Source organism: Panulirus ornatus, chromosome 5 (genome assembly GCF_036320965.1).
Source record: "Panulirus ornatus isolate Po-2019 chromosome 5, ASM3632096v1, whole genome shotgun sequence".
In the NCBI taxonomy this organism is placed as follows: domain Eukaryota; kingdom Metazoa; phylum Arthropoda; class Malacostraca; order Decapoda; family Palinuridae; genus Panulirus; species Panulirus ornatus.
The window spans coordinates 19,177,396-19,193,626 of NC_092228.1; the positions used below are offsets into that span (position 1 = coordinate 19,177,396).

Genomic DNA, 16,231 nt, shown 5'->3' on the forward strand with positions numbered 1-16,231 from the left:
GTTTACCTATCACATAATATAGCTAATCATGTGAAACAAGAAATGATAAATATCAATGCACGAAAAGAATGAAAATTACCTTTGTTACATGACACAAGGTACAATCTAAGTGGTAAAACAACATAACTATCATAACTTTGTTACCACTTACATGCCATCAGGAACAAACTTAGAAAAAAAGAATAACACTATGGAGGGAGAAACTCTTTACTCTTCCACAATAATGCATTTAAAATATCAACCACCTATTCACAGGTGAGATAAATGAGTGAAGCGCTGTTATCCAAGAAACAAACTCACCCAAGAGAAATATTCACTAACCTGAAGCTTCAAACACTGTAAACAGATGATACACTGCTAAACTGGTAAATAATAAGAAAGCACAGTTGCAATTCAAATTTTTTCACACTGCAAGGTATATAAGGTTTTCCTCACTCTGTGCTGCATGTAAGTAGCACAAACCTAAAATGTATCTTTTTAATTCCCAAACAAAATACAGTTGGAGTAAACCATCTGTGTATGTTATGATCTGAAAATTTAAAGAACTTTGTGCTACACCAGCTTATTTCAATTATAAAATGCTAATTTATCATTAAACTTGCCAACTGCAACTACAAGTCAAAATTCCACAAAGATTATGAATTATGTTTCATTATGTAAAAAAAGTACCCCATGACTTCCATGTATCTCTTTACTAAGCCCTGGTCCTCACTTATGAAAAAGTTCAATATGTATATTATGATGACCATGCTGAACAGAATGAACAATCAACTATTCTGCATACTAATTTTCACCAGGTACCTAAGCTGCTCATACAGACACAGTGAACTAATCTAATGAAACTTTTTGTGACTTCAGCATGTTACAAAAACATCATATTTAACAAGATTCATTTATAACTAATCAGTATTCATCTTCCTATTACACAAATAAAAAATGTTGAGTAATGGAATCACTGCTTATTCATAACATAAATGAAACTTAATTTTTGTTAATAATATAACCCCAAGATCCCTCTTACAGGGCTCCTGCAACTTCAAGGCTGCAGTACATCCAATAGCAAGGACATGGTTGACTCTTTAAAGCAATAATTTCCTGTATGAGACTGTATTCCCTTTCATCAAACGATGATACAGCATTCCCAAGGGTGACTTTTCACTCACAGTATAAACACAAGCAGGTGGAGTCTGGGAAGACCTATCAAATGCATACTGCAATGTACGAGCAAATTAATGTTAGTTCTAATCCATGAAAATTTACAAATAATCGGGGAAAGATCTCAAATTTGTTATGTGCCATTAGGTGATGGAATACTGATGTGTATATTCTAGTCCCTAGTATTATTCTTATCCCTGGGGATAGGGGATTAAGAATACTTCCCACGTATTCCCTGCGTGTCGTAGAAGGCGACTAAAAGGGGGGGGGGAGCGGGTGGGCTGGAAATCCTCCCCTCTCGTTTTTTTTTAATTTTCCAAAAGAAGGAACAGAGGGGGCCAGGTGAGGATATTCCAAAAAAGGCCCAGTCCTCTGTTCCTAACGCTACCTCGCTAACGCGGGAAATGGCGAATAGTTTAAAAGAAAGAAAGAAAAGTATTATTCTGTATTTCAACCTACCAACATCTCGAAACACTGAATATTTCACATCTATAAGCTGGTGACTGAGTTTGGTAAAGTGTGTGAAAGAAGAAAGTTAAGAGTAAATGTGAATAAGAGCAAGGTTATTAGGTACAGTAGGGTTGAGGGTCAATTCAATTGGGAGGTGAGTTTGAATGGAGAAAAACTGGAGGAAGTGAAGTGTTTTAGATATCTGGGAGTGGATCTGGCAGCGGATGGAACCATGGAAGCAGAAGTGGATCATAGGGTGGGGGAGGGGGCGAAAATTCTGGGAGCCTTGAAGAATGTGTGGAAGTCGAGAACATTATCTCGGAAAGCAAAAATGGGTATGTTTGAAGGAATAGTGGTTCCAACAATGTTGTATGGTTGCGAGGCGTGGACTATGGATAGAGTTGTGCGCAGGAGGATGGATGTGCTGGAAATGAGATGTTTGAGGACAATGTGTGGTGTGAGGTGGTTTGATCGAGTAAGTAACGTAAGGGTAAGAGAGATGTGTGGAAATAAAAAGAGCGTGGTTGAGAGAGCAGAAGAGGGTGTTTTGAAATGGTTTGGTCACATGGAGAGAATGAGTGAGGAAAGACTGACCAAGAGGATATATGTGTCAGAGGTGGAGGGAACGAGGAGAAGAGGGAGACCAAATTGGAGGTGGAAAGATGGAGTGAAAAAGATTTTGTGTGATCGGGGCCTGAACATGCAGGAGGGTGAAAGGAGGGCAAAGAATAGAGTGAATTGGAGCGATGTGGTACCATACCGGGGTTGACGTGCTGTCAGTGGATTGAATCAAGGCATGTGTATGGGGGTGGGTTGGGCCATTTCTTTCGTCTGTTTCCTTGAGCTACCTCGCAAACGCGGGAGACAGCGGCAAAAAAAAAAAAAAAAAAAAAAAAAAAAAAAAAAAAAATACTGTCTATCTACCATATAACTGTTGAGATGTTTCTTGTATCAGATGTTAAAACTCATTAATGCTTAGATGTGTCAATACCTCTAAACAATGCAAAACCAGCAATATGCTCAAAACATTTGTATGGGATTTCTATGTGGTTTAGTAAACAACTAGTTAGCCTTCATGCAGTACTTAGCCAAGGTACAAGAACACAGGCAACTCCCCTATCAAACACATCAGCCTAAATTCATATATGAAACAGGGATGAATGAAAGGGTTAGCAATTATGTGTCTCCCTACTTCAAAAGATCTCACGTTACAGAAAGAGACCTTACATTTCAAAAGTAATTATGTGAGCTTGATAATGGACCAAGGTGACACATGCCACTATCAACAAAAGCAGTTTTATGAAATTAGGCTGAAATGGAGAGAGGTTTCCATGTGTCTGTATGAATGTCCAATCACTGAAATCTTAATACATGGGTTCTGAAAATTGAAAAACCATTTCTGTCTGAGGTTGTGCCCCATATGTATGTGACCTTCCTTGAGGACATATAGGTCAAAACTCAGCCAATCCTAAACATTTTAGTGAAACAGCTCCAATCTTCACTCAACGTTTGCAAACAAACCAAGGGTACCTACCCATAGTAACAACTTATTTCAGGTCCATCCTCAGCCAATCAACAACCACCAACAGGCTGATAATGAATACCTGCCCACTAACAATGAGCTGGAGCTCATATTTTGCAGATTATGAGTGCTAACTCAAGGCAGGTACAGGCAGTAAAGATAAAAGATTTCAAAAGAAGGGGGCACCAGGCAGGGTAGGAAAACCACAAAAAATTGTTCATTCGACACTGCTTCAGAAAAATAGGTTTATAAACTTTTTCCTCCTTTGCACTTTGACCAGGATATTGTTGTTTAATCTGTTTATGGATGGGGTGGTTTAGGAGGTAAATGCAAGAGTTTTGGAGAAAGGGGTGAGTATGCAGTCTGATGGCGATGAGAGGGCCTGGGAAAAGAGTCAGTTCTTGTTCGCCGAAGATACAGCAATGGTGGCTGATTCGGGTAAGAAACTGCAGAAATTGGTGACTTGAGTTTAGAAAAGTGTGAGAAAGGAGAAAGTTGAGAGCAATTGTGAATAAGGGTAAGGTTATTAGGTTCAGCAGAGTTGAGGGACAAGTCAGGATGTGAGTTTGAATGGAGAGAAACTGGAGGTAGTGAAGTGTTTCAGATATTTGGGAGTGGACTTAGCAGCAAATGGAACCATGGATGTGGAAGTGAGTCATAAGGTGGAGTTGGCGGTGAAGATTCTGGAAGCGATGAAGAATGTGTGGAAAGAGAGAACGTTATCTAGGAGAGCAAAAACGGGTATGTTTGAAGGAATAGTAGTTCCAACAATATCTTATGGTTGTGAGGCATGGGCCTTAAATCGGGTTGTGTGGAGAAGGGTGAATGTGTTGGAAATAAAATGTTTGAGGAAAATATGCAGTGTGAGGTTGTTTGATCGAGTCAGTAATGAGAGGATTAGGGGGATGTGTGGTAATAAAGTGTGTGGCTGAGAGAGCAGAAGAGGGTGTGATGGAATGGGTTGGACATATGGAGAGAATGAGTGAGGAAAGGTTGATAAAGATGATATATGTGTCAGAGGTGGAGGGAACAAGAAGTGGGAGACCAAATTGGAGAGAAAAACATTTGAAGCAGGAGGGTGAGAGGCATGCAAGGAATAGAGAGAATTGGAAAAGTGTGGTACACCAGGGTCGATTTCCTGGCAATGGACTGAACCAGGGCATGTGAAACGTCTGGGGCAAACCATGGGAAGGTCTGTGGGGCCTGAATATGGATAGGGGGCTGTGGTTTCAATGCCTTACACATGACAGCTAGAGACTGAGTGTGAACAAATGTGGCCTTTTCTGTCTGTTTTCCTGGCACTACCTCACTGACACATGGGGTGGCGATGCTGTTTCCTGTTGGGTGGGGTGGCAGTAAGAATGAATAAAGACAAGCAAGTATGATTATTTATTTCTTTTTATTTTTTTTTTTGTGCTTTGTCGCTGTCTCCCGCGTTTACGAGGTAGCGCAAGGAAACAGACAAAAGAAATGGCCCAACCCACCCCCATACACATGTATATGTGTGTTTATGCATATGTATGTATATGTGTATATATTGACTTGTATACAGATGTATATGTATGTATATGTGTGTGTATGTATATATTTGTGTGTATGAGTGGATGTGTCTCTATTGGTCTGTTTCTTGGTGCTACTTCACTGATGTGGGAAATGGCAATCAAGTACAATAAATAGATAAATAATAGTCTATAAAAGGGAGGTAGGTATGAGGAAACTTTCAAATAAGTCTATCTCTAAAGCAAAAAATAACATTCAAATAAGGCAAACCCTGAGGCAAGAAATAACTCTCAAATGTGAATGGAGGAGCCGTGGAAACTGATTCTCTTGAAGGAGGAATCCCTGACTCACAGGGTACATTTGAGTACATGAGCAAACGGATAACAGACCTGATGGTCCAACAAGGTTTTCTGTAAAGGTGGTTTCAAAATAGTGGAAGAAAAGCAGAAGGCATTCCTATCCACCTCTTCCTTTGACCGGCAGGAAAATTATGAGAAAAATATGTCATGCAGTGCAGTGGAAAGATAATACAATAAAAGTTTTATAGGATTCTGCAAGAAAAATTTTTTGTATAAAGGTGATCTTTTTTTTAATGATAACAGATATCAATGACATACTCATCAAAATTTGAAGGTATTTATGGTCACTGTATGTAATTTGCTCTAAAGCTCAACCACTTTCCCATGTGGAAAAAGCTTTAGCCCACATCTTCCTTTTAAATTCATACAATTATTTCAGATCACTAAATCTATGTCTAAAGTTAAGAAATCTTTAATGATAAATCTGAAAGAGTATTCAATATTTTGAGCACTTCTATCAGATCCCTTTGGAGTCTGCAATTTTTGTGGGAAGAATAATCTTATGTCTTAGTCTTTCCTCATAGAATATATTTCTGAGTGAAGGGATTTTCTAGAGCTTCAACAATTCTATCATGATGGTCAAGAAACTGCAAAAGGCAAGATCTTCCTGCTCTAATACCATGTTGTCCTGGGTCATGTAGAAAGTCCACTTCTATATGAACATTACTCGTGGGGAGGAAGTGCAAGTGATTGGGATAAGTACAAGATAAAGCAGCAGGGGCTAAAAAAAAAAAGGGCAAACAAGAGTTGAGGTGAGTGAGTATCGGCAAACTTCTGTGAGAATAAGAAAGCATTTTGGAAGGAGGTTCATAGTGTGTGAAAAACAAGAGAAGACATGGGAACACCGGTAAATGGAGCAAATTAGGAAGTGGTAATAGTCAGAAACGGGGTGAAGAGAGTGAGTATAATGAGAGACTTGAATAAGTTCGATGATAGGAAGGTTGGGAAATGTGGAATGTGAGAGTCATGGCAAGTGATTTGGTGAAAAGAGAAGAGGTGGTGAAAGCCTTGTGTAAGATCAAGTGTAGAAAATCAGCTAGGGTGGATGGTACTGCAGATGAATTTCTAAAGAAATTTTCCTATCAACAAAGGAAAATGTGATCCTTGCTGAGTGCCATCTTTATGCCTTGTTTCATAAAAAAAAACTTCAGGACTACCAAACCTCTAAAACTGAAGTGTTCATAGTTAATTTTCTTTCATTATGACTGTCACTTAAAGTTTTACAGTCTGATAAGACTTATTTTCTTTTGCCTTCAGTATTTTCTTTTTTCTCAATTGCTTATTTCACTGCACCTTACATAAAATCTGTTTGGACCCAGGAAGCAAGGTATCAAAAAACTATTTCATCAATCTAAAAGTAAGGCACTACAGTAATATGGTGCAACAGGATATTACTCTGGCTTATAATAATAGTTAGCAACTCAAATACTATTCTACATAATTAATTTTCTAATCCATTTTACTTATTTCCTCTTCTTTATTCTTATGTGAACTAGCTACAGATACAGGCCACATCAATTACAAGGCAGCAGGTTTGGATGGTATTGCAGTGGAATTTATTAAAAAAGGGGGTGACTGTATTGTTGACTGGTTGGTAAGGTTATTTAATGTATGTATGACTCATGGTGAGGTGCCTGAGGACTGGCGGAATGCGTGCATAGTGCCATTGTACAAAGACAAAGGGGATAAGAGTGAGTGCTCAAATTACAGAGGTATAAGTTTGTTGAGTATTCCTGGTAAAGTATATGGGAGGGTATTGATTGAGAGGGTGAGGGCATGTACAGAGCATTAGATTGGGGAAGAGCAGTGTGGTTTCAGAAGTGGTAGAGGATGTGTGGATCAGGTGTTTGCTTTGAAGAATGTATGTGAGAAATACTTAGAAAAGCAAATGGATTTGTATGTAGCATTTATGGATCTGGAGAAGGCATATGATAGAGTTGATAGAGATGCTCTGTGGAAGGTATTAAGAATATATGGTGTGGGAGGAAAGTTGTTAGAAGCAGTGAAAAGTTTTTATCGAGGATGTAAGGCATGTGTACGTGTAGGAAGAGAGGAAAGTGATTGGTTCTCAGTGAATGTAGGTTTGCGGCAGGGGTGTGTGATGTCTCCATGGTTGTTTAATTTGTTTATGGATGGGGTTGTTAGGGAGGTAAATGCAAGAGTTTTGGAAAGAGGGGCAAGTATGAAGTCTGTTGGGGATGAGAGAGCTTGGGAAGTGAGTCAGTTGTTGTTCGCTGATGATACAGCGCTGGTGGCTGATTCATGTGAGAAACTGCAGAAGCTGGTGACTGAGTTTGGTAAAGTGTGTGGAAGAAGAAAGTTAAGAGTAAATGTGAATAAGAGCAAGGTTATTAGGTACAGTAGGGTTGAGGGTCAAGTCAATTGGGAGGTGAGTTTGAATGGAGAAAAACTGGAGGAAGTGAAGTGTTTTAGATATCTGGGAGTGGATCTGGCAGCGGATGGAACCATGGAAGCGGAAGTGGATCATAGGGTGGGGGAGGGGGTGAAAATTCTGGGAGCATTGAAGAATGTGTGGAAGTCGAGAACATTATCTCGGAAAGCAAAAATGGGTATGTTTGAAGGAATAGTGGTTCCAACAATGTTGTATGGTTGTGAGGCGTGGGCTATGGATAGAGTTGTGCGCAGGAGGATGGATGTGCTGGAAATGAGATGTTTGAGGACAATGTGTGGTGTGAGGTGGTTTGATCGAGTGAGTAACGTAAGGGTAAGAGAGATGTGTGGAAATAAAAAGAGCGTGGTTGAGAGAGCAGAAGAGGGTGTTTTGAAGTGGTTTGGGCACATGGAGAGAATGAGTGAGGAAAGATTGACCAAGAGGATATATGTGTCGGAGGTGGAGGGAACGAGGAGAAGAGGGAGACCAAATTGGAGGTGGAAAGATGGAGTGAAAAAGATTTTGTGTGATCGGGGCCTGAACATGCAGGAGGGTGAAAGGAGGGCAAGGAATAGAGTGAATTGGAGCGATGTGGTATACCGGGAGTGACGTGTTGTCAGTGGATTGAATCAAGGCATGTGAAGCGTCTGGGGTAAACCATGGAAAGCTGTGTAGGTATGTATATCTGCGTGTGTGGACGTATGTATATACATGTGTATGGGGGGGGGTTGGGCCATTTCTTTCGTCTGTTTCCTTGCACTACCTCGCAAACGCGGGAGACAGCGACAAAGAATAATAAAAAAAAACAAAAATCAATTTTTCATAAAATTTTCAAGTAATTCCTAGTATTATTATGGCCAACTTGAGGAGAGGTGGCCAGGGCTTATTGACTGAACAGTCCTCATTGACATATTCATTATTAAAATGAATTGTGCAATGGCCTAAATGAAAAGCCATTTTATGAAAATTCAATATTCAAAGATGATGCAGTCATTCTTTTAAGCATGAAACTATCTAATCTCTTCCATATACATTTCAAAATTTTATCTACATACTACTAAGTATTGTTAATTCTTTTCCTAATTACTTGTGCTGGATCAAGTTCATAGGATCTCAGTTCACTTATCATCATCAGTCCATGTCCATTATTTTCTTTTTCTTTTAAACATTCGCCATTTCCCGCGTTAGCGAGGTAGCGTTAAGAACAGAGGACTGGGCAAAAACTTAACTTACATGTGAACAGAAGTGCTTCTCACCTTTTCACCCTACACACTAATCTATCATATGGTGAGATTGAAAGAAGACTATACTAAACTTTGTATGTCAAGAATATCCAGGCTGTGAAAATGAACTATTAGAGAGGGGCATGTGGTAAGACTAGATGGAACGAAAAAAGATATGAATGGATGTATGACAGATTTGGTATGGCAGGAAATGAAAAGGGAATGAATTGTAGAGTGGTAGAGTGGGTGAAATGTAATACTTTGAGGTGGTCTGGGCATGTTGAAAGGATGCAAGATGGGGAATTTACAAGAGTGTTTGATAATATGACTAAAAGGGTTGGTGTGAGAGGAAGATCACCTGTGACATGGGAAAACAGAGTTGAAGAGTACTGAAGGGACAGAAATGGGGAAGGAATGCATACAATGGTTTATAAAAAAGGAGGCATGTAAGGACAGGGATACGTGGAGACTCCTCTGCTGTATTCACTATCTTGATGGCAGTTTCCAGAGGGAATGGGCATCAAGGACATAGACAGACACAGGTTGAGTATCCCTTCTCCAAAATGCCTTGGACCCGAAGTGTTTTGGATTTTGGAAAAATTGCATACACATAATGAGATATCTTGGGGATGGGACCCAAGTCTAATCACAAAATCCAATTATGTTTCACATACACCTTATGCACATAGCATGGAGGTAAGTTGTACAATAATTCTAACAATTTTGCGCATGAAACAAAGTTTGTGTTACAATGAACCACCAGAAAACTAAGGTGTCATAACGTCACCCACCCGGGTGGACAACCTGTGGTTGTTTGGCATCACCTACATTCCTGACTCCGGATTTATATGCTACTGTTAAGCAATCATTTTCTTGCACTTGTTCACACATAAGTACTTTACAGTATGAAAATATGAAATACCATTAATACAATGAAAAAATAATGTTTAAGTGTGAAATTTTCCACTTGCAATACCATGTTGCTGCTCAAAACTTTTTGGATTTTGGAGCATTTCATATTTCGGATTAGAGATGCTCAACCTTTATAAAGAAAAAGTAAAACTACAATGTTAAACTCACTCTTGCAGAAAGGATGTGCAGAGAGGACTCTCCAGTCAAATAATTTCAATACTGGACTTTAGCATAATGTTTATTCTTTTTTTTATCTGGGAAGCAACAGTCAGATACAGCTTAAGTTCAGGAAATCTGCTTGATATGGCATATCCATGAGTACTGAGGTGCTGATTATCTATACCATAGCATAACACAAGTTTTTCATTTTATTCATATCATGACTGGCTGAATTATGATACTGTATTTGTAAAACATAAACACAACCACTATACCCAAGCAGTTCATGTTCCAAATCATGTCGTCCAAGCCCAAACTTGGAAGAACGATTACAACATCTTTACAGATGAATGTCAAGAACATGGACAAATGGACCCATTACCCAAATGACTTTTGCATAGACCACCAGGCATTCTGTTATTGTTTTTTTCCTATGTATTCCTATGTTTGCATGGGCACCAGGCATTCTGTTATCTGATTTTTCCTATGTATTCCTATGTGCTATCTCACAGCTGAAGACTGGCCAGTCTGCCCAGATTTTACAGAAATCCAAAATATCTTACAGCTGGTAGTCAAAAATAAAATTCACGATATACACATAAACGTGTGTATACAGGATTGGAAGTATGCATATAGTTAAGTGTGTATAATATGACAAAAACTGGTGATCTGAGAAGAGGACTGATGAATCAATACTCGCAAAAAGTCTGATCAAAATCCATGATTTGTCAAAGTTTATAACCAGAAACTAAATTTCAGGGCATAACTTTGGTCATAAGTATGCATGTTTAATTGAGGTCTATCTTCAAATCTAAGCAAAGATTTCAAAGTATGAGTAATCATATCAATGCAAGTCAAAATCCAACACAAATTACTGGGACTTGTGATCAGAGACACATATATGAATATGCAAAATGGCTCACAACTGGGTGGGTCCCATCTCAAATAAAGGATCCATGATACTTGTGACCACATCAAGTTTAACAAAGACTAATAGGCAAATCAAGTTCTCAGCCATAAAATGATGAAATATATTAAATGAATAACACTATATGCATCAAAGAATAGGCAAAGATGTAGAAATGACAAAAACAATGGCTGGAAGACTATTATGAGTTTGCATGACCATTCAATCTACCTAACACCCAGAAACAGAAGATCTAAGAATTAGCCTGTGAACAAAAAAAGGTGTAGATTTACTGAGGATAAAAGGCCATTACCATCAAATTCACCCTTTTACAGTTATAATCTTCTCATATTTGAGTTTCTTTGGGTGGAAACTACCTACCTATTGGTGACTACACCTTTATATTCAGAACTAAACACAAAACTATTGATTTTCTTACATCAAATTTATGCTAAATTATCTATAATAACTATCATTTCTGTCCATATACCTCTTAAATTTCCACATATTCTCCAAGTTTTTACTAGGTAATAATAAAAAAAAATGCCTCAAAAATGAATCAATGAAAAATATTTTACATACCTGGGTATGGGTGGAGTTTAACAAGTTCTGGTGTGAGACAGTACTTAGGCTGGTCACGTACTGGAGATATATCCAACTTGAGCAAACCTGGCAAACATTTTTTCTTCAACTGATTTGATGGACGTTTGAGATCAGCCAAAAACTTATAGAGGTCATCATCACGCAATTTATCCCCTTCCTGAAAGTTTTGCAGTATAATACTATCTTTCCCAACATAAAATTAATCTTTTCAACATTAAACTTTTTTTACACACAATTTCTTTTATCATTCATTTTACATTCTTCCTGTCTACACCATGCAAAGTGATACACAGAATTTTTTCCAAAAAACATTTTCAGTGTATTATGGTTAGGTTATCACATGTGCAATACCGGCTTCTTATTTGCAGCAGGAAATAATAATGCATCAAATGATAAGGGAATTATCCAACATGGCTAACATTAATGGATATCAGTAGTTAGCAATGTAAAGGTAGTACCTGACAAACAGCCACCAACAAGGGAGGTAAATGACCAGCACTAACATTGTGGGTCTTGAGAGGGTTAGTGACGGCTGCATAGTGAGCCACCACTTCAGTGGATAAGTTGCACTCCTCTCACCCAGGTAGCTAATTTTTCTTTCTGCCTCCATATGTGGACTCTAGGCATTCTATCCAAACATCCAGTCTCTCCTGGTCACACATAACACTTGAAACACTTGATCCACTCAGCTCCTTCTTTCTAACTACATTTTTCCTCGGTTGAGCACTGTGTACCAGGCCCATCTTTTGGCAAAATGGTAGGAGCTATAGACAGAAATAGTAGGTAGGAACATTAGACAGGAGCAATATGTAGAAGTAGTAGGTAGGATGTTCTGGAAGGAGGTAAATAAAGTGCGTAAGACAAGGGAGCAAATGGGAACTTCAGTGGAGGGCGCAAATGGGGAGGTGATAACAAGTAGTGGTGATGTGAGAAAGAGATGGAGTGAGTATTTTGAAGGTTTGTTGAATGTGTTTGACGATAAAGTGGCAGATATAGGGTGTTTTGGTCGAGGTGGTGTGCAAAGTGAGAGGGTTAGGGAAAATGATTTGGTAAACAGAGAAGAGGTAGTAAAAGCTTTGCGGAAGATGAAAGCCGGAAACGCAGCAGGTTTGGATGGTATTGCAGTGGAATTTATTAAAAAAGGGGGTGACTGTATTATTGACTGGTTGGTAAGGTTATTTAATGTATGTTTGACTCATGGTGAGGTGCCTGAGGATTGGTGAATGCATGCATAGTGCCATTGTACAAAGGCAAAGGGGATAAGAGTGAGTGCTCAAATTTCAGAGGTATAAGTTTGCTGAGTATTCCTGGTAAATTACATGGGAGGGTATTGATTGAGAGGGTGAAGGCATGTACAGAGCATCAGATTGGGGAAGAGCAGTGTGGTTTCAGAGTGGTAGAGGTGTTTGCTTTGAAGAATGTATGAGAGAAATACTTAGAAAAGCAAATGGATTTGCATGTAGCATTTATGGATCTGGAGAAGGCATATGATAGAGTTGATAGAGATGCTCTGTGGAAGGTATTAAGAATATATGGTGTGGGAGGCAAGTTGTTAGAAGCAGTGAAAAGTTTTTATCGAGGATGTAAGGCATGTGTACGTGTAGGAAGAGAGGAAAGTGATTGGTTCTCAGTGAATGTAGGTTTGCGGCAGGGGTGTGTGATGTCTCCATGGTTGTTTAATTTGTTTATGGATAGGGTTGTTAGGGAGGTGAATGCAAGAGTTTTGGAAAGAGGGGCAAGTATGAAGTCTGTTGTGGATGAGAGAGCTTGGGAAGTGAGTCAGTTGTTGTTCGCTGATGATACAGCGCTGGTGGCTGATTCATGTGAGAAACTGCAGAAGCTGGTGACTGAGTTTGGTAAAGTGTGTGAAAGAAGAAAGTTAAGAGTAAATGTGAATAAGAGCAAGGTTATTAGGTACAGTAGGGTTGAGGGTCAAGTCAATTGGGAGGTGAGTTTGAATGGAGAAAAACTGGAGGAAGTAAAGTGTTTTAGATATCTGGGAGTGGATCTGGCAGCGGATGGAACCATGGAAGCGGAAGTGAATCATAGGGTGGGGGAGGGGGCGAAAATCCTGGGAGCCTTGAAGAATGTGTGGAAGTTGAGAACATTATCTCGGAAAGCAAAAATGGGTATGTTTGAAGGAATGGTGGTTCCAACAATTTTGTATGGTTGCGAGGCGTGGGCTATGGATAGAGTTGTGTGCAGGAGGGTGGATGTGCTGGAAAAGAGATGTTTGAGGACAATGTGTGGTGTGAGGTGGTTTGATCGAGTAACGTAAGGGTAAAAGAGATGTGTGGAAATAAAAAGAGCGTGGTTGAGAGAGCAGAAGAGGGTGTTTTTGAAATGGTTTGGGCACATGGAGAGAATGAGTGAGGAAAGATTGACCAAGAGGATATATGTGTCGGAGGTGGAGGGAACGAGGAGAAGTGGGAGACCAAATTGGAGGTGGAAAGATGGAGTGAAAAAGATTTTGTGTGATCGGGGCCTGAACATGCAGGAGGGTGAAAGGAGGGCAAGTAATAGAGTGAATTGGATCGATGTGATATACCGTGGTTGACGTGCTGTCAGTGGATTGAATCAGGGCATGTGAAGCGTCTGGGGTAAACCATGGAAAGCTGTGTAGGTATGTATATTTGCGTGTGTGGACGTGTATGTATATACATGTGTATGGGGGTGGGTTGGGCCATTTCTTTCGTCTGTTTCCTTGCGCTACCTCGCAAACGCGGGAGACAGCGGCAAAAAAAAAAAAAAAAAAAAAAAAAAAAAAAGTAGGTAGGAACATTTAATTAGGAGCATTAGGTAAAACCATTAGGTAGAAGTAGTAGGTAGGAGCATTTGATAGTAGTAGTCATCAGAAACATTAGGTAGGAGCATTAGAAAGTAGCAGTCATTGCGAACATTAGGCAGGAGCACAGTGCTAGACTTGCCCTTTGCCAGTGGCATGGTAAGGGTGAGGCACTAAAGGCTAAGAAGTGGTACTGGAGTTCTTTAGTTATGGAGACTGTTACCATAGTCATCATTTTGACCCTCAACCCTACTGTACCTAATAACCTTGATCTAATTCACATTTACTCTTAACTTTCTTCTTTCACACACTTTACCAAACTCAGTCACCAGCTTCTGCAGTTTCTTACATGGATCAGTTCCAGCTGGAACAGGCATCAGAGATGTACATAGATAGAAAGAACATTAGGTGGGAGCATTAGGTAGAAGTAATAAATTGGAACATTATCAAAAAGTAGCCAGCAAGAACATTACATAAAAGCCTCTGAAAATTACTGCGCTAGATTTGCCCTATGCCAGTGGCATGCTGATTAGGTTAAGTATCACATGTATAATAGTTCTCTCTTACTTGCAGTAGAAAATAATAACATCAAAAAAAACAGTGAACTTCCTCAACATGGGTGACATTAAAAACACATATAAAAACAGGGGACTTCCTTATCATGGTTAACATTAAGATATATCAGTATCTTGCAATGTAAAGGCAGTATTTGGTAGGCAGCCATTGACCAGGGAGGCATATTACCTATACTACCCATGTGGTTATCGGGAGGGTCAATGAAGGCTACAGAGTGAGCCAGCACTTCAGTGGCTGTCAAATTGCACTCCTTTGACCCAGGAAGCTGTCTTTTGTGTCTACTTCACCCACCTGTGGACTGCTGGCATTCTGTTCACAAACATACAATCTCTCCTTGTCACACATAACATTTGATGACACTCAACCCACAAAAGTCTTTCTTCCTAACTCCATGACTTTTGTGGTGAATGCTGTCTTTAGATAAAATAGTAGGAGCAATAGAGAAGCAGTATGTAGGAACATTAGACAGGAGTATTAGGTAGAAACATTAGGTAGAAGTAGTAAGTAGGAACCTTAACTGGGAGCATTAGGTAAAAGTAGCATAGTGCCGTTGTACAAAGACAAAGGGGACAAAGGTGAGTGCTCAAATTACAGAGGTATAAGTTTGTTAAGTATTCCTGGGAAATCATATGGGAGGGTATTGATTGAGAGGGTGAAGGCATGTACAGAGCATCAGATTGGGGAAGAGCAGTGTGGTTTCAGAAGTGGTAGAGGATGTGTGGATCAGGTGTTTGCTTTGAAGAATGTATGTGAGAAATATTTAGAAAAGCAAATGGATTTGTATGTAGCATTTATGAATCTGGAGAAGGCATATGATAGAGTTGATAGAAATGCTCTGTGGAAGGTATTAAGAATATATTGTGTGGGAGGCAAGTTGTTAGAAGCAGTGAAAAGTTTTTATCGAGGATGTAAGGCATGTGTACGTGTAGGAACAGCGGAAAGTGACTGGTTCTCAGTGAATGTAGGTTTGCGGCAGGGGTGTGTGATGTCTCCATGGTTGTTTGATTTTTTTATGGATGGGGTTGTTAGGGAGGTGAATGCAAGAGTTTTGGAAAGAGGGGCAAGTATGCAGTCTGTTGTAGATGAGAGAGCTTGGGAAGTGAGTCAGTTGTTGTTCGCTGATGATACAGTGCTGGTGGCTGATTCATGTGAGAAACTGCATAAGCTGGTGACTGAGTTTGGTAAAGGGTGTGAAAGAGGAAAGTTGAGAGTAAATGTGAATAAGAGCAAGGTTATTAGGTACAGTAGGGTTGAGGGTCAAGTCAATTGGGAGGTAAGTTTGAATGGAGATAAACTAGAGGAAGTGAAGTGTTTTAGATATCTGGGAGTGGATTTGGCAGTGGATGGAACCATGGAAGCAGAAGTGAATCATAGGGTGGGGGAGGGGGCAAAAAATTCTGGGAGCCTTGAAAAGTGCATGGAAGTCGAGAACATTATCTTGGAAAGCAAAAAAATGGGTATGTTTGAAGGAATAGTGGTTCCAACAAGGTTATATGGTTGCGAGGCATGGGCTATGGATAGAGTTGTGCGCAGGAGGGTGGATGTGCTGGAAATGAGATGTTTGAGGACAATATGTGGTGTGAGATGGTTTGATCGAGTAAGTAATAATAGGGTAAGAGAGATGTGTGGTAATAAAAGGAGTGTTGCTGAGAGGGCAGAAGAGGGTGTTTTGAAATGGTTTGGTCACA

The 16,231-nt window shown here is 39.6% G+C and overlaps 1 protein-coding gene across 6 annotated transcripts in view; it reads right to left on the reverse strand.

Annotated features, from left to right (window-relative positions):
* The window catches only part of Zir (dedicator of cytokinesis), a 304,369-nt gene that overhangs the window by 255,733 nt on the left and 32,405 nt on the right, over window positions 1–16,231 (reverse strand). For all 6 annotated transcript variants that reach the window (XM_071661769.1, XM_071661767.1, XM_071661771.1 and 3 more), the window contains exon 10: window positions 11,162–11,339. In XM_071661769.1, coding sequence (XP_071517870.1) covers window positions 11,162–11,339 — 178 coding nt within the window. The remainder of the gene's footprint in view (window positions 1–11,161; window positions 11,340–16,231) is intronic.